General features: G+C 39.9%; 1 protein-coding gene across 2 annotated transcripts in view; it reads left to right on the top strand.

The window, feature by feature from the left end:
• GMPS (guanosine monophosphate synthase) overlaps window positions 1-20,059 on the top strand; it is a 98,592-nt gene that overhangs the window by 62,604 nt on the left and 15,929 nt on the right. For both annotated transcript variants that reach the window (XM_024741275.1, XM_024741280.1), the window contains 2 exons: window positions 157-350; window positions 760-925. In XM_024741275.1, coding sequence (XP_024597043.1) covers window positions 157-350; window positions 760-925 — 360 coding nt within the window. The remainder of the gene's footprint in view (window positions 1-156; window positions 351-759; window positions 926-20,059) is intronic.

Here is a 20,059-nt window from a genome sequence, read left to right as displayed (position 1 = left end):
TTTTATTTGTATTTCCCCCCCCCATAGCTAAAAATCCACTAATTTGTATCAGTTTCCACGTTTATGGAGGAAGAAATTGTGAGAAATTACTGTGGGTTCTGGTTGAGTCTGTTCAATAGGAAAAAATTTTAATTTATGATTATTTTCCCTATAAAGGTATAGCAAATGAATCTAAAAAGTTATATGGAGCCCAGTTCCACCCTGAAGTTGGCCTTACAGAAAATGGGAAAGTAATACTGAAAAATTTCCTCTTCGACATAGCTGGGTGCAGTGGGACCTTCACTGTGCAGAACAGAGAACTTGAGTGCATTCGAGAGATCAAAGAGAGAGTCGGCACATCAAAAGTTTTGGTAAGCAATTTATATTTGAAAGTCTATAAATTTATGTCAGTGATATTAGAACTCAGAGTTAGCTTACTCAGCATAGCCCTTAAATTTTGACTGGGTGATCATGTGCTTTTGAGTTGCACTGTTTCAGTGTGTTCTTTCAGTTACCATACATACCTTTCGTACAGACAGTGGTTTTTTGTTTTTGTTTTTGTTTTGTTGTTTTGTTTTTTTTTGGCTGTGCTCCACAGCTTGTGGAATTTTAGTTCCCCGACCAGGGATTGAACCTGGGTCCTTGGCAGTAAGCATGGAGTCCTTACCACTGGACCGCCAGGGAATTCCCCAAACAGTGTTTTTAGGTAGTGATTTAAGCTGATAACTTAGCTTCTTTTTCCTTATTCTACTCAGTTTGACTTTTCATTTCACCCTGTAGGTTTTGCTCAGTGGTGGAGTAGACTCAACAGTTTGTACAGCTTTGTTGAATCGTGCTTTGAACCAAGAGCAAGTCATTGCTGTGCACATTGATAATGGCTTTATGAGAAAACGAGAAAGTCAGTCTGTTGAAGAGGCCCTCAAAAAGCTTGGAATTCAAGTCAAAGGTATTGAACTCCAGAAAAGTTAATTTACATGTCAGAACTTGTTTAATCAAATCTAGCGTATGATTAAGTGAGCACACTGCCTTAACTAAGTACAGTTTTCCCACTAAGCTTATGGTTGAAACTGTTTTTTATTTTTACCTTGTAATTGCTTTTGGTTCAAGAGGGGTCACAATATAAATTTGGAAACTTGATTACTCCTAATGTTATATATAGATCAGTAAGTTACCTTTTTCCAGCTACTATTCTGTTCTTTCTGTTCATCTTCTTAGGCCTTAACTGCTTTTACATTTGTGGATATCTGTTATACTTTAAAAGCACAAGATGTAAGCAATAGCTATAATGAAATTAAGTCAGTAGTTTAATGATATAAACTACATATTATTGATTTCAGTGGAATTGATGCCAAAAGGTTGAGTATAAAATGAAGAGTTGTAGTTAAACATGAAGTAAAGATGAGTCTACTTCTTTCTCCTTTGGAAACGTCACTAAAATAACAGTACAGGCATAAAACAAGTATAATGCCAGAAGAATGAGGAATAGGGAGAAGGTAATAGCAGTCTGATGGTTTCAACGAAATGTTGGAAAGTGAAAAGCAGATGGATTATGCAGATTTTGTCCGTTAAGCTAATGAAGCTTAAATTTCAGTACTGCTCACTAGCCAAGCCTTTACCAAACTCTGGGGAAGGAACCTAGTAGTGTCTTCTCATAGTTAGTTACAATTTTTTTTTTTTTTTTTTGCTGTGCGCGGGCCTCTCACTGTTGTGGCCTCTCCCGCTGCGGAGCACAGGCTCCGGACGCACAGGCTCAGCGGCCATGGCTCACGGGCCCAGCCGCTCCGTGGCATGTGGGATCCTCCCAGACCGGGGCACGAACCTGCGTCCCCTGCATCGGCAGGCGGACTCTCAACCACTGCGCCACCAGGGAAGCCCCGTTAGTTACAATTTTTATGCAATTTGCAAGTAAGATATTTTAATAATTTGCCGTTAATTTATTTTATTTTTATTTATTTATTTATTTATATTGATTATATAAGGAATTAGGGGCTATTAAGGTGTTTTCTTTTCTTCCAAAGCTTTAGCTAGTTGCCTCAATGTAATTTCTCATAAATTAACTCCAGTATGTAAAATAGTACCAAACTGTTATAATCATGACAGTTTCATAGTACATTTTAATCTATGGTTGGATTTATGTCCTTTCATTACTATACTTTCTCAGAATTTTCTGGGATATTGTTTTATGTACATTCTTCCAGAAAATATTTAGTGTTGTCAATTGGCTGTTAATTTAGATTCCTTTTTCTTTCCACTCTAACTTGCTCTCTTTTGGGTGGGTTTGTAGTGGCTGCAGGCATTTTGGGATTACACTAAGAAAACGTTGAGTTGGGGATACATTTAGTCTGGGTTTGGTGCTATATTTGTGATTTGCAGTGTTTCTGTGTATAGTTTGTGTTAGCCGTGGTAGTATTAACTTGCGATTTTTAAAAATGCCTGATTTGTTATTTTTTTTTTTAATACATCTTTATTGGAGTATAATTGCTTTACAATGGTGTGTTAGTTTCTGCTTTATAACAAAGTGAAACAGTTAAACATGTACATATGTTCCCATATTTCTTCCCTCTTGTGTCTCCCACCCTCCCTATCCCACCCCTCTACGTGGTCACAAAGCACTGAGCTGATCTACCTGTGCTATGTGGCTGCTTCCCACTAGCTATCTGTTTTACGTTTGGTAGTGTATATATGTCCATGGCACTCTCTCACTTTGTCACAGAATACCCTTCCCCCTCCCCATATCCTCAAGTCCATTCTCTAGTAGGTCTGTGTCTTTATTCCTGTCTTACCCGTAGGTTCTTCATGACATTTTTTATTTAAATCCATATATATGGGTTAGCATACGGTACTTGTCTTTGTCTTTCTGACTTAGTTCATTCTACCTTGTCTTGTTCCTGATCGTAGTGGAAATGCTTTCAGTTTCTCACCATTGATGACTATGTTGGCTGTGGGTTTGTCATATATGGCCTCTATTATGTTGAGGAAAGTTCCCTCTGTGCCTACTTTCTGCAGGGTTTTTATCATAAATGGGTGTTGAATTTTGTCGAAAGCTTTCTCTGCATCTATTGAGGAAGACCATATGGTTTTTCTCCTGCAATTTGTTAACATGGTATCTCACATTGATTGATTTGTGTATATTGAAGAATCCTTGCATTCCTGGAATAAACCCCACTTGATCATGGTGTGTGATCCATTTAATGTGCTATTGGATTCTGTTTGCTAGTATTTTTTGAGGATTTTTGCATCTATGTTCATCAGAGATATTGACCTCTAGTTTTCTTTCTTTGTGACATCCTTGTCTGGTTTTGGTATCAGGGTGATGGTGGCCATGTAGAATGAGATTGAGAGTGTTCCTCCCTCTGCTATATTTTGGAAGAGTTTGAGAAGGATAGGTGTTAGCTCCTCTCTAAATGTTTGAAAGAATTCACCTGTGAAGACATCTGGTCCTGGGCGTCTGTTTGTTGGAAGATTTTTTTTTTTTTTTCGGTATGCGGGCCTCTCACTGTTGTGGCCTCTCCTGTTGTGAAGCACAGGCTCCGGACACGCAGGCTCAGTGGCCATGGCTCACGGGCCTAGACGCTCCACGGCATGTGGGATCTTCCTGGACCGGGGCACGAACCTGTGTCGCCTGCATCAGCAGGCACACTCTCAACAACTGCGTCACCAGGGAAACCCCAGTTCGCCCTTTTATGGCTGTTAGTTTTTGCCTTATGTATTGAGGTGCTCCTATGTTGGGTGCATAAATATTTACAATTGTTATATCTTCTTCGATCGATCCGTTGAGTATTATTTAGTGTCCTTCTTTGTCTCTTCTAATAGTCTTTATTTTAAAGTCTATTTTGTCTGATATGTGAATTGCTACTCTGGCATTCTTTTGTTTTCAATTTGCATGGAATATCTTTTTCCATCCCCTCACTTTCAGTCTGTATGTGTCTCTAGGCCTGAAGTCAGTCTCTTGTATACAGCATATATATGGGTCTTGTTTTTGTATCCATTCAGCCCATCTGTGTCTTTTGGTGGGAGCATTTAATCCATTTACATTTAAGGTAATTATCAATATGTACATCCCTATTCTCATTTTCTTAATTGTTTTGGGTTTGTTATTGTAGGTCTTTTCCTTCTCTTGTGTTTCTTGCCTAGAGAAGATCCTTTAGCATTTGTTTTAAAGCTGGTTTGGTGGTGCTGAACTCTCTCAGCTTTTGCTTGTCTGTAAAGGTTTTAATTTCTCCATCAAATCTGAATGAGATCCTTGCTGGGTAGAGTAATCTTGGTTGTAGGTTTTACTCCTTCATCACTTTAAATATGTCCTGCTACTCCCTTCTGGCTTGCAGAGTTTCTGCTGAAAGATCAGCTGTTAACCTTATGGGGATTCCCTTGTGTGTTATTTTTCCCTTGCTGCTTTTAATATGTTTTCTTTGTATTTAACCTTTGACAGTTTGATTAATATGTGTCTTGGCATGTTTCTCCTTGGATTTATCCTGTATGGGACTCTCTGTGCTTCCTGGACTTGATTAACTATTTCCTTTCCCATATTAGGGAAGTTTTCAACTATAATCTCTTGAAATATTTCCTCAGTCCCTTTTTTTTTCTCTTCTTCTTCTGGGACCCCTATAATTCGAATGTTGGTGCATTTAATGTTGTCCCAGAGGTCTCTGAGACTGTCCTCAGTTCCTTTTATTCTTTTTTCTTTAATCTACTCTGCAGTAGTTATTTCCACTACTTTATCATCCAGGTCACTTGTCCGTTCTTCTGCCTCAGTTATTCTGCTATTGATCCCTTCTAGAGTTTTCTTTTTGTTTTGTTTTGATTTTTTTGCGGTATGCGGGCCTCTCACTGCTGTGGCTTTTCCCACTGCAGAGCACAGGCTCCGGACGCGCGGGCCCAGCGGCCATGGCTCACGGGCCCAGCCGTTCCACAGCATGTGAGATCCTCTCGGACCGGGACAAAAACCCACGTCCCCTGCATCTCCAGGTGGACTCTCAACCACTGCACCACCAGGGAAGCCCTAGAGAATTTTTAATTTCATTTATTGTGTTCATCATTGCTTGTTTCGTCTTTAGTTCTTCTAGGTCCTTTTTAAATGTTTCTTGCATTTTCTGTATTCTGTTTCTAAGATTTTGGATCATGTTTACTGTCATTATTCTGAATTCTTTTTCAGGAAGACTGCCTATTTCCTCTTCATTTGTTAGGTCTGGTGGGTTTTTATCTTGCTCCTTCATCAGCTGTGTGTTTTTCTATCTTCTCATTTTGCTTATCTTACTGTGTTTGGGGTCTCCTTTTTGCAGGCTGCAGGTTCGGAGTCCCGTTGTTTTTGGTGTCTGTCCCCAGTGGCTAAAGTTGGTTCAGTGGGTTGTGTAGGTTTCCTGGTGGAGGGCAGTAGTGCCTGTGTTCTGGTGGATGAGGCTGGATCTTTTCTTTCTGGTGGGCAGGTCCACATCTGGTGGTGTGTTTTGGGGTGTCTGTGGACTTATTATGATTTTAGACAGCCTCTCTGCTAATGGGTGGGGTTGTGTTCCTGTCTTGCCAGTTGTTTGGTATAGGATGTCCAGCACTGTAGCTTGCTGGTCGTTGAGTGAAGCTGGGTGCTGGTGTTGAGATGGAGATCTCTGGGAGATTTTCACCGTTTGATATTACGTGGAGCTGGGAGGTCTCTTGTGGATCAGTGTCCTGAAGTTGGCTCTCCCACCTCAGAGGCACAGCATTGACTCCAGGCTGCAGCACCAAGAGCCTTTCATCCACGTGGCTCAGAATAAAAGGGAGAAAAAGTAGAAAGAAAGGAAGAAAAGGAGGAAAAGGAAAGAAGGGAGGGAGGGAGGAAGGAAGGAAGGAAGGAAGGGAAGGAGGAAGGGGATAAAAGAAAATAACATAAAGTAAGGTAAAATAAAATAAAGTTATTAAAATAAAAAAATTATTAAGAAAAAAAATTATTTAAAAAGTAAAAAAGATAACAAACATGGACAGATAGAACCCTAGGACAGATGGTGAAAGCAAAGCTATACAGACAAAATCTCACATAGAAGCCTACACATATGCACTCACAAAAATTGAAAAAGGGGAAAAAATCATAAATGTTGCTCTCAGTGTCCACCTCCTCAATTTGGGATGATTCGTTGTCTATTCAGGTATTTCACAGATGCAGGGTACATTAAGTTGATTGTGGAGATTTAATCCGCTTCTCCTGAGGCTGCTGGGAGAGATTTCCCTTTCTCTTCTTTGTTCGCACAGCTCCCGGGGTTCAGCTTTGGGTTTGGCCCCGCCTCTGCGTGTAGGTCACCGGAGGGTGTCTGTTCTTCACTCATACAGGACAGGGTTAAAGGAACTGCTGATTCGGGGGGCTCTGGCTCACTCAGCCCTGGGGGAGGGAGGGGTACGGAGTGTGGAGCGAGCCTGTGGCGGCAGAGGCCGGCGTGACGTTGCTCCAGCCTGGGGCGCGCCGTGCATTCTCCTGGGGAAGTTGTTCTTGGATCCCTGGACCGTGGCAGTAGCGGGCTGCACAGGCTCCCCGGAAGGGAGGTGTGAAGAATGACCTGAGCTTGCATAGAGGCTTCTTGGTGGCGGCAACAGCAGCCTTAGCGTCTCATGCCTGTCTCTGGGGTCAGCTCTGATAGCCGTGGCTGGAGCCCGTCTCTGGAGCTCCTTTAAGCAGCGCTCTTAATCCCCTCTCCTCGCGCACCGGGAAACAAAGAGGGAAGAAAAAGTGTCTTGCCTCTTCGGCAGGTCCAGACTTTTCCTGGACTCCTTCCTGGCTAGTCTTGGTGCACTAACCCCTTTAGGCTGTGTTCACACCACCAGTCCTCTCCCCGCGCTCAGACCAAAGCCTGAGCCTCAGCTCCCAGCCCCGCCCGCCCCAGCAGGTGAGCAGACCAGCCTCTGGGGCTGGTGACTGCTGGTCGGCACCAATCCTCTGTGCGGAAATCTCTCCACTTTGCCCTCTGCACCCCTGTTGCTGCGCTCTCCCCCATGGCTCCGAAGCACCCCCACCCTGCCACCCGCAGTCTCCGCCCACGAAGGGGCTTCTAGTTTGTGGAAACCTTTCCTCCTTCACAGCTCCCTACCACTGGTGCAGGTCCCGTCCCTATTCTATTGTCTCTGTTTATTCTTTTTTCTTTTGCCCTACCCAGGTACGTGGGGAGTTTCTTGTCTTTTGGGAGGTCTGAGGTCTTCTGCCAGCGTTCAGTAGGTGTTCTGTAGGAGTTGTTCCACGTGTAGATGTATTTCTGATGTATTTGTGGGGAGGAAGGTGATCTCCGCATCTTACTCTTCCATCATCTTCCCCCTCTCCTGATTTGTTATTCTTTTTCTTGAAGAGGACCCCCAAGTTGTCTAAGTTTCAGCTCCAAGAAAACCTGCATCTGTCCTTGTTAACTGTCATAGTAGAATGGATGACTCCAAAACCTTGGGGTGTGGGGTGAGGGAAGGAAGCCAACAAAACAGAAGACTTACATGTAGGCTCAAGAGTTGGGTCCTGGACCCCTTATGGGTCCTGGTTCACTGGGTTAGCCTAAAATGGATTGGTTAAAAATCTGAGAAGTAGATCATTTTTCCTTAAAACAGGAACACACTGCTGCTATCCCTCCTTATCAGAAGACTGTGGATTTATTCTCTACAAACTCTAGGCTAAACAAGAGAGATTTTGTTCTTGGGCATCTCAATACCTGGCATAGCTGAGGGTGGAAGTAAGATGAAGTAAAAATCTTATGTACTGAATGGTATCTCCCTCCCCCTTGCCACTTCCTCTATTCAAACTATCACAATGCTGATAAGCCGGAAATCGGAGGTGTCTTCTCTGCGTAATTGGCCAGCTTAAGAGAAAGACCGACAAATTCACTGGTGTTCTCCAGTGAAGTAGCCAGGTGCCTTGGCATCTTATAGTGAAGCCCACCAATTGTTCAGCCTTGCTACCAAATAAAGATCCTAGTTTTTAAAATTCTTTAAAAGGACAGCCGGGGTGATGTTTGAGTGGGAGGCGGGGGCTAGGCTCACGACACATGCAGCCAGAAAAGACCTTCGGGGCAGGGCCTAGGCAGGGTGATGTTCAAGCATGGGGCGGGGCCTCTGCTTAGGACCTCTGTGGAAGGGGAGAGGCACCACGGCCAAAGCGGGGGCCTCTGGAGTGTGGGGTTTGGAGAGAGAGCAGAAGGAAGAAAAACTACAATCCTGCAGCCTGTGGAACAAAAACCACCTTCACAGAATGATAGACAAAATGAAAAGGCAGAGGACTGTGTATCAGATGCAGGAAGAAGATAAAACCCCAGAAAATCAATTAAATGAAGTGAAGGTAGGGAACCTTCCAAAAAAAGAATTCAGAATAATGATAGTGAAGATGATCCAGGACCTTGGAAAAAGAATGGAGGTAAAGATTGAGATGATCCAAGAAATGTGTAACTAAGACCTAGAACAATTAAAGAACAAACACCTAGAAGAATTAAAGAACAAACGGATGAACAATACATTAACTGAAATGAAAAATACACTAGAAGGAAACAGTAGCAGAATAACTGAGGCTGAAGAACAGATAAGTGACCTGGAAGACAGAATGGTGGAATTCACTGCCGTGGAACAGAATAAAGAAAAAAGAATGGAAAGAAATGAAGACAGACTAAGAGACCTCTGGGACAACATTAAATGCACCAACATTCACATTATAGGGGTCCCAGAAGGAGAACAGAGAGATAAAGGACCCGAGAAAATATTTGAAGAGATTATAATCATAAATTTCCCTAACATGGGATAGGAAAATGCCACCCAAGTCCAGGAAGCGCAGAGTCCCAGGCAGGATAAACCCAAGGAGAAACACGCCGAGACACTTAGTAATCAAACTGACAAAAATTAAAGACAAAGAAATATTATTGAAAGCAACAAGGGAAAAATGACAAAGAACATACAAGGGAACTCCCATAAGGTTAACAGCTGATTTCTCAGCAGAAAATCTACAAGCCAGAAGGGAGTAGCATGATATATTTAAAGTGATGAAATGGAAGAACCTACAGTCAAGATTACTCTAGCTAGCAAGGATCACATTCGATTTCGATGGAGAAATCAAAAGCTTTACAGACAAGCAGAGGCTAAGAGAATTCAGCACTAGCAAACCAGCTCTACAACAAATGCTAAAGGAACTTCTCTAAGTGGGAAACATAAGAGAAGAAAATGACCTACAGAAACAAACCCAAAACAATTAAAAAAACGTTAAGAGGAACATACATATCTATAATTACCTTAAACGTGAATGGATTAAATGCTCCAACCAAAAGACACAGGCTCGCTGAAAAATTACAAAAGCAAGACCCATATATATGCTGTCTACAAGAGACCCATATATATGCTGTCTACAAGAGACCCACTTCACACCTACAGATACAAACAGATTGAAAGTGAGGGGATGGAAAAAGATACTCTATGCAAATGGATAACAAAGGAAAGCTGGATAGCAATACTCATATCAGATAAAATAGACTGTAAAATAAAGAATGTTGCAAGAGACAAGGAAGGTCACCATATAATGATTAAGGGAGCAATCCAGGAATATATAACTATTATAAATATATATGCACCCAACATAGGAGCACCTCAGTACATAAGGCAAATGCTAACAGCTATAAAAGAGGAAATCGACAGTAACACAGTAATAGTGAGGGGCTTTAACACCTCATTACACCAATGGGCAGATCAGACAGACAGAAGATTAATAAGGAAAAACAAGCTTTAAATGACACAATAGACAAGGTAGAGTTAATTGATATTTATAGGACATTCCATTCAAAAACAGGAGGTTAAACTTTCTTCTCAAGTGCATACAGACCATTCTCTAGGTTAGGTCACATCTTGGGTCACAAATCAAGCCTTGGTAAATTTAAGAAAATTGAAATCATATCAAGCATCTTTTCCGACCACACTGCTATGAGATTAGAAGTCACAGGGAGAAAAATGTTAAAAAACACAAACAGATGGAGGCTAAACAATAAGTTAAATAACTAAGAGATCACTGAAGAAATCAAAGAGGAAATCAGAAAATACCTAGAGACAAATGACAACAAGAACACGACAATCCAAAACCTATGGGATGCAGCGAAAGCAGTTCTAAGAGGGAAGTTTATAACAATACAATCCTATCTCAGGAAACAAAAATCTCAAAAAAACAATCTAATCATACACCTAAAGGAACTACAGAACGAAGAACAAACAAAACCCAGTTAGTAGAAGGAAAGAAATCATTTTCAAATCAGAAATAAATGAAAAGAAAAAGGGGGGAATGCTAGCAAAGATCAATAAAACTAAAAGCTGGTTATTTGAGAAGATAAACAAAATTGATGAAGCTTTAGCCAAACTCATCAAGAAAAAGAGGGAGAGGACTCAAATCAATAAAATTAGCAATGAAAAAGGGAATGGTACAACCGCAGAAATACAAAGCATCCTAAGAGACTGCTACAAGCAACTCTGTGCCAATAAAATGGACAACCTGGAAGAAATAGACAACTTCTTAGAAAGGTATAACCTTCCAAGACTGAACCAGGAAGAAATAGAAAATATGAACAGATCAATCACAAGTAAAGAAATTGAAACTGTGATTAAAAATCTTCCAGCAAACAAAAGTCCAGGACCACATGGCTTCACAGGTGAATTCTCTCAAGCATTTAGAGAAGAGCTAACACCCATCCTTCTCAAACTCTTCCAAAAAATTGCAGAGGAAGGAACACTCCCAAACTCATTGTATGAGGCTGCCATCACCGTGATACCGAAACCAGACAAAGATACTACAAAAAAAGAAAATTACACACCAATATCACTGATGAATGTAGATGCAAAAATCCTCAACAAAATACTAGCAAACAGAATCCAACAGCACATTAAAAGGATCATACATCATGATCAAGTGGGGTTTATCCCAGAGTTTCAAGGCTTCTTCAATATACACAAATCAATAAATGTGATACACTGTATTAACAAATTGAAAAATACAAACCATATGATCATCACAATAGATGCAGAAAAAGCTTTTGACAAAATTCAACATCATTTATGCTAAGAATAAAAACTGTCCAGAAAGTGGGCATAGAGGGAACATCTGAACATAATAAAGGCCATATATGACAAACCCACAGCAAACATCATTCTCAATGGTGAAAAACTGAAAGCATTTTCTCTGAGATCAGCAACAAGACAAGGATGTCCACTCTTGCCGCTGTTATTCAACATAATTTTGGAAGTCCTAGCCATGGCAACCAGAGAAGAAAAAGGAATACAAACCGGAAAAGAAGAAGTAAAACTGTCACTGCAGATGACATGATACTTATATTTAGAAAATCCTAAAGATGCCACCAGAAGACTACCAGAGCTAATCAATGAATTTGGTAAAGTTGCAGGATACAAAATCAATGTACCGAAACCTCTTACATTCCTATAGACTAACAACAGAAGATCAGAAAGAACAATTAAGGAAAGAATTCCATTCACCACTACAACAAATAAAATAAAATACCTAGGAATAAACCTACCAAAGGAGTTAAAAGACCTGTACTCAGGCGGCTAACAGTGTGGACCCCAGAGACAGCCATGAGACGCTAAGGCTGCTACTGCAGCCACCAAGAAGCCTATGTGCAAGCACAGGTCACTATCCACACTGTCCCTCCTGAAGCCTGTGTAGCCTGCCACTGCCAGGGTTCCGTGATCCAGGGACAACTTCCCCGGGAGAACACTGCATACCTCAGGCTGGTGCATCGTCACTCTGGCCTTTGCCGTGGCAGGTTCCCTCCGCATTCTGTACCCCTCCATCCCCTGGCCTGAGTGAGCCAGAGCCCCCGAATCAGCTGCTCCTTTAACCCCGTCCTGTCTGAGTGAAGAACAGATGCTCTCAGGTGACCTACATGAAGAGACGGGTACAAATCCAAAGCTGAACCTCAGGAGCTGTGTGAACAAAGAAGAGAAAGGGAAATTTCTCCCAGCAGCCTCAGGAGCAGCAGATTAAATCTCCACAATGCACTTCAAGTACCCTGCATCTGTGGAATACCTGAATAGGCAATGAATCATCCCAAATTGAGGAGGTGGACTTTGGGAGCAATGATATATATATATTTCTCCCTTTTTGTGAGTGTGTATGTGTATGCTTTTGTGTGTGATTTTGTCTTTATAGCTTTGCTTTTACCATTTGTCCTAGGCATCTGTGTGTGCGTTTTTTTTTAAATTACTTAAAAATTTTTTTAAAATAATGTTTTATTTTAATAACTTTATTTTATCGTCTTTCTTTCTTTCTTTCTTTTCTTTCTTTCTTTCTTTCTTTTCTTTTCTTTCTTTCCTTTCTTTCTTTTCTCCATTTTATTCTGAGCCTTGTGGATGACAGGCTCTTGGTGCCTCAGCCAGGCGTCAGGGCTGTGCCACTGAGGTGGGAGAGCCAACTTCAGGACATTGGTCCACAAGAGATCTCCCAGCTCCACATAATATCAAATGGCAAAAATCTCCCAGAGATCTGCATCTCAGTGTGAAGACCCAGCTTCACTTAATGACCAGCAAGCTACAGTGCTGGACACCCTATGCCAAACAACTAGCAAGACAGGAACACAACCCCACCCATTAGCAGAGAGGCTGCCTAAAATCATAATAAGGCCACAGACACCCCAAAACACACCACCAGTCGTGGACCTGCCCACCAGAAAGACAAGATTCACCCTCATCCACCAGAACAGGGGCACTAGTCTCCTCCACCAGGAAGCCTACACAACCTACTGAACTAACTTTAGCCACTGGGGACAGGCACCAAAAACAATGGGAACTACAGACCTGCAGCCTGCAAAAAGGAGACCCCAAACACAGTAAGAAAAGCAAAATGAGAAAATAGAGAAACACACAGCAGATGAAGGAGCAGGGTAAAAACCAACCAGACCTAACAAATGAAGAGCAAATAGGCAGTCTACCTGAAAAAGAATTCAGAGTAGTGATAGTAAAGGTGATCAAAAATCTTGGAAATAGAATGGAGAACATATAAGAAACGTTTAACAAGGACCTAGAAGAACTAAAGAGCAAACAAACAGTGATGAAAAACACGATAAATGAAATTTAAAATTCTCTAGAAGGGATCAATAACAGAATAACTGAGGCAGAAGATCGGATAAGTGACCTAGAAGATAAAATAGTGGAAATAACTACTGCAGAGCAGAATAAAGAAAAAAGGATGAAAAGAATTGAGGACAGTCAGAGACCTGTGGGACAACATTAAATGCACCAACATTCGAATTTTAGGGTTCCCAGAAGAAGAAGAGAAAAAGAAATGAACTGAGAAAATATTTGAAGAGCTTATAGTTGAAAAGTTCCCTAATATGAGAAAGGAAATAGTTAATCAAGTCCAGGAAGCACAGAGAGTTCCATACAGGATAAATACAAGGAGAAACATGCCAAGACACATATTAATCCAACTATCAAAAATTAAATACAAAGAAAAAATATTAAAAGCAGCAAGGGAAAAACAACAAATAACACACCAGGGAATCCCCTTAAGGTTAACAGCTGATCTTTCAGCAGAAACTCTGCAAGCCAGAAGGGAGTGTCAGGACATATTTAAAGTGATGAAGGAGAAAAACCTACAACCAAGATTACCCAGCAGGGGATCTCATTCAGATTTGGCAGAGAAATTAAAATCTTTACAGACAAGCAAACGCTAAGCGAGTTCAGCACCACCAAACCAGCTTTACAACAAATGCTAAAAGAACTTCTCTAGGCAGTAAACACAAGAGAAGGAAAAGACCTACAATAACAAACCCAAACAATTAAGAAAATCGTAATAGGAACATATATATCGATAATTACCTAAAATGTAAATGGATTAAATGCTCCAACCAAAAGACATAGACTGGCTGATTGGATACAAAAACAAGGTCCGTATATATGCTGTCTACAAGAGACCCACTTCAGACCTAGGGATGCATACAAACTGAAAGTGAGGGGATGGAAAAAGATACTCCATGCAAGTGAAAATCAAAGCTGGAGTAACAATTCTCATATCAGACAAAATAGACTAAAAAAAAGACTATTACAAGAGACAAAGGACACTATATAATGATCAAAGGATTGATCCAAGAAGAAGATATAACAATTGTAAAAATTTATGCATCCAACATAAGAGCACCTCAATACAAAAGGCAAATGCTAACAGCCGTAAAAGAGGAAATCAACAATAACACAATAATAGTAGGGTACTTTAACACCCCACTTTCACCAATGGACACATCATCCAAACTGAAAATAAGGAAACACAAGCTTTAAATGATACATTAAACAAGATGGACTTATTGATATTTATAGAACATTCCATCCAAAAACAACAATACACATTCTTCTGAAGTGCTTATTTAACATCCTCCAGGATATATTATATCTTGGGTCACAAGTCAATCTGTAGTAATTTTAAGAAAATTGAAATTGTATCAGGTATCTTTTATGACCAGAACACTATGAGTCTAGATATTAAGTACAGGAAAAAATCTGTAAAACAATACAAATACATGGAGGCTAAACAATACACTACTTAATAACCAAGAGATCAGTGAAGAAATCAAAGAGGAAATCAAAAAATGCCTAGAGACAAATAACAATGAAAACACGATGACCCAAAACCTATGGGATGCAGCAAAAGCAGTTTTAACAGGGAAGTTTATAGCAATACAATCCTACCTTAAGAAACAAGAATCATCTCAAATAAACAACCTAAGCTTACACCTAAAGCAATTAGAGAAAGAAGAACCAAAAAACCCAAAGGTAGCAGAAGAAAAGAAATCATAAAGATTAGATCATAAATAAATGAAAAAGAAATGAAGGAAACGATAGCAAAGAGCAATAAAAGTAAAAGCTGGTTCTTCGAGAAGATAAACAAAATTGACAAACCATTAGCCAGACACATCAAGAAAAATAGGGACAAGATTTAAATCAATAGAATTAGAAACGAAAAAGGAGAAGTAACAACTGACACAGCAGAAATACGAAGGATCATGGGAGAGTACTACAAGCAAGTATTTGCCAGTAAAATGGACAACCTGGAACAAATGGACCAAGTCTTAGAAATATATGACCTTCCAAGACTGAACCAGGAAGAAGTAGAAAATGTGAACAGACAAATCACAAGCACTGAAATTGAAACTGTGATTAAAAATCTTCCAACAAACAAAAGCCCAGGACCAGATGGCTTCATGGGCGAATTCTATCAAACATTTAGAGAAGAGCTAACACCTATCCTTCTCAAACTCTTCCAGAATATAGCAGAGTGAGGAACACTCCCAAACTCATTCTACAAGGCCTCCATCACCCTGATACCAACACCAGACAAAGATGTCACAAAGAAAGAAAACTACAGGCCAATATCACTGATGAACATAGATGCAAAAATCCTCAACAAAATACTAGGAAGCAGCATCCAACAGCACATTAAAGGAATCATGCACCATGATCACGTGGGGTTTATCCCAGGAATTCAAGGATTCTTCAATATATGCAAATCAATCAATGTGATACACCATTATTATCAATATTAACAAATTGAAGGAGAAACACCATATGATCATCTCAATAGATGCAGGCAAAACTTCTAACAAAATTCAACACCAATTTATGATAAAATCCCTCCAGAAAGTAGGCATAGAGGGAACTTTCCTCAACATAATAAAGGCCATATATGACAAACCCACAGCCAACATCGTCCTCAATGGTGAAAAACTGAAACCATTTCCACTAAGATCAGGAACAAGACAAGGTTGCCCACTCTCACCACTCTTATTCAACATAGTTTTGGAAGTTTTAGCCACAGCAGTCAGAGAAGAAAAAGAAATAAAAGGAATCTAAATCGGAAAAGAAGTAAAGCTGTCACTGTTTGCAGATGACATGATACTATATGTAGAGTATCCTAAAGATGCTACCAGAAAACTACAAGAGCTAATCAATGAATTTGGTAAAGTAACGGTACAAAATTAATGGACAGAAATCGCTTGCATTCCTATACACTAATGATGAAAAATCTGAAAGTGAAATAAAGAAAACACTCCCATTTACCCCTGCAACAAAAAGAATAAAATATCTAGGAATAAACCCACCTAAGTAGACTAAAGACCTGTATTCAGACAATTATAAGACACTGATGAAAGAAATTAAAGATTATAGAAACAGATGGAGAGATATACCATGTTCTTGGATTGGAAGAACCAACATTGTGAAAATGACTCTACTACCCAACGCAATCTACAGAATCAGTGCAATCCCTATCAAACTCCCAATGGCAATTTTCACAGAACTTGAACAAAAAATTTCACAATATGTATGGAAACACAGAAGACCCCGAATAGCCAAAGAAATCTTGAGAAAGAAAAACGGAGCTGGAGGAATTAGGCTACCTGATGTCAGAGTCTACTACAAAGCTACGGTAATCAAGAAAGTATGGTACTGGTACAAAAACGGAAATACAGATCAATGGAACAGAATAGAAAGCCCAGAGATAAACCCATGCACATATGGTCACCTTATCTTTGATAAAGGAGGCAAGAATATATAGTGGAGAAAAGACAGCCTCTTCAATAAGTGGTGCTGGGAAAACTGGACAGCTACATGTAAAAGAATGAAATTAGAACACTCCCTAACACCATACACAAAAATAAACTCAAAATCGATTAAACACCTAAATGTAAGGCCAGATGCTATCAAACTCATAGAGGAAAACATAGGTAGAACACTCTGTGACATAAATCACAGCAAGATCCTTTTTGACCCACCTCCTAGAGAAATGGAAATAAAAACAAAAAACAAATGGGACCTAATGAGACTTAAAAGCTTTTGCACAGCAAAGGAAACCATAAACAAGATGAAAAGACAACCCTCAGAATGGGAGAAAATATTTGCAAATGAAGCAACTGACAAAGCATTAATCTCCAAAATTCACAGGCAACTCATACAGCTCAATATCAAAAAAACAAACAACTCAATCCAAACCTAGGCAGAAGCCCTAAATAGACTTTTTTCCAAAGAAGATATACAGATTGCCAACAGACACATGAAAGAATGATCAACACCATTAATCATCACAGCAATGCAAATCAAAACTACAATGAGATATCATCTCACACCGGTCAGAATGGCCATCATCAAAAAATCTACAAACAATAAATGCTGGAGAGGGTGTGGAGAAAAGGGAACACTCTTGCACTGCTGGTGGGAATGTAAATTGATACAGCCACTATGGAGAACAGTATGGACGTTCCTTTAAAAACTAAAAATAGAACTATCATATGACCCAGCAATCCCACTACTGGGCATATACCCTGAGAAAACCATAATTCAAAAAGAGTCATGTACGAATATGTTCATTGCAGCTCAATTTACTATAGCCAGGATATGGAAGCAACCTAAGTGTCTAGCAACAGATGAATAGATAAAGAAGATGTGGCACATACAAACAATGGAATATTATTCAGGCATAAAAAGAAACGAAATTTGTTTATTTCTAGTGAGGTGGATGGGCCTAGAATCTGTCATACAGAGTGAAGTAAGTCAGAAAGATTAAAACAAATACCGTACGCTAACACATATATATGGAATCTGAAAAAAAAAAAGGTCATGAAGAACCTAGAGGCACATTGGGAATAAAGACACAGACCTACTAGAAAATGGACCTGAGGGTTCGGGGAGGGGGAAGGTTAAGCTCTGACAAAGTGAAAGAGTGGCCTGGGCATATATACACTACCAAACATAAAATAGATAGCTAGTTGGAAGTAGCCACAAAGCACAGGGAGAATACCTTGGTGCTTTGTGACCACCTAGCTGGGTAGGTTAGGGAGGGTTGGAGGGAGGGAGATGCAGGAGGGAAGAGATATGGGGACATATGTATATGTATAACTGATTCACTTTGTTTATAAAGCAGAAGGTAACACACCATTGTAAAGCAATTATACTCAAATAAAGATGTTTATTAAAAAAGTGCATTTGAAAAAAATACTTCTCAGAAAATTATAAGACACTGATGAAAGAAATCAAAGATGACATAAACAGATGGAGAGATATACCATATTGTTGGATTGGAGAAATCAACATTGTGAAAATGACTGTACTCCCCAAAGCAGTCTACAGATTCAGTGCAATTCCTATCAGGTTACTAGTGGCATTTTTTTACAGAACTGGAACAAAAAAATCTTAAAATCTGTATCTCTGTATGGATATACAAAAGCCCCCAAATAGCGAAAGCAATCTTGTCGGAAAAAAACGGAGCTGGAGGAATCAGATTCCATGACTTCAGAGTATATTGCAAAGCTATAGTCATCAAAACAGTATGGTAGTGGCATAAAAACAAATACAGATCAATGGAACAGGATAGAAAGCCCAGCGATAAACGCACGCACCTATGGTCAACTACTATATTAGAAAGGATCAAGGATATACAATGGAGGAAAGACAGTTTGTTGAATAAATGATGATGGGAAAACTGGAAAGCTACATGTAAAAGAATGAAATTAGAACAGTCCCTAACACCATACACAAAAATAAACTCAAAATTGATTAAAGACCTAAATGTAAGACCAGACACTATAAAACTCAGAGGAAAACATGGGAAGAACACTCTTTGACATAAATCACAGCAACATCTTTTTTGACCCACCTCCTAGAGTAATGGAAATGTAAACAAATGGGGCCTAATGAAACTTCAAAGCTTTTGCACAGCAAAGGAAACTATAAACAAGGCAAAAAGACGAAAAGACAACCTTCAGAATGGGAGAAAATATTTGGAAACGAATCAACGGACAAAGGATTAATCTCCAAAATATATAAACAGCTCATGCAGCTCAATATTTAAAAAACAACCCAATCAAAAAATGGGCAGAAGACCTAAGTAGACATTCCCCAAAGAAGACATATAGATGGCCAAGAGGCACATGAAAAGCTGCTCAACATCACTAATTATTAGAGAAATGCACATCAAAACTACAATGAGGTATCACCTCACATGAGTTAGAATGGTCGTCATCATCAGAAAGTCTACAAACAACAAGTGCTGGAGAGGGTGTGGAGAAAAGGGAATCCTCTTGCACTGTTTGTGGGAATGTAAATTGATACAGCCACTATGGAGAACAGTATGGAGGCTCCTTAAAAAACTAAAAATAGAATTACTATATGATTCAGCAATCCCACTACTGGGCATATACCCAGAGAAAACCATAATTGAAAAAGACACATGCACCCCAGTGTTCATTGCAGCACTATTTACAATAGCCAGGTCATGGAAGCAACCTAAATGCCCATTAGCAGACGAATGGATAAAGATGTGGTACATATATACAGTGGAATATTCCCCAGCCATAAAATGGACCAAAATTGGGTCATTTGTAGAGACGTTGATGGACCTAGAGACTGCCATACAGAGTGAAGTAAGTGAGAAAGGGAAAAAAATATATCGTATATTAACTCATGTATGTGGAGTCTAGAAAAATGGTACACGTGAACTGGTTTGCAAAGCAGAAATGGAGACATAGATGTACAGAACAAACGTATGGACACCAAGGAGGGAACGTGGGTGTTGGCGGGGGTGGGATGAACTGGGAGGTTGGGATTGACCTATGTACACCAATATGTATAAAATAGGTAACTAATAAGAATCTGCTGTATAAAAAATAAACTGAAATTCAGAAAAAAATGAGACAACCAAGGATCACTAAATATATGTTTATAGATCTCGGTTTTTCAAGAGACTGGTCAGTGTGCACTTCTGAGGACTTTGATCCCCGTGTATGTACCACTGCTTTGATTCCCTTGGGGTTTTGCTTGTTGCTGTGGTGAAGCACTGAATAAGATGGGAGGCAGTTAGCATAATTTGTGATATTATGGCCCTAGATAATTAATATTTATTTATTTATTTGGTTGCACCAGGTCTTAGTTGTAGCAGGCAGGCTCCTTAGTTGCATCTCGCTGGCTCCTTAGTTGTGTCATGCGAACTCTTAGTTGTGGCATGCATGTGGAATCTAGTTCCCTGACCAGGGATCAAACCCAGGCTCCCTGCATTGGGAGCATGGTGTCTTAACCTCTGTGCCACCAGGGAAGTCCCTGGCCCTAGAATTAATGCCACACGATTCTT

This window comes from Neophocaena asiaeorientalis, unplaced genomic scaffold (assembly GCF_003031525.2).
Source record: "Neophocaena asiaeorientalis asiaeorientalis breed wild unplaced genomic scaffold, Neophocaena_asiaeorientalis_V1.1 scaffold556, whole genome shotgun sequence".
Classification (NCBI taxonomy): domain Eukaryota; kingdom Metazoa; phylum Chordata; class Mammalia; order Artiodactyla; family Phocoenidae; genus Neophocaena; species Neophocaena asiaeorientalis.
Note: the sequence above shows the minus strand (reverse complement) of the source record. Positions and strands in the feature narration are given on the sequence as shown.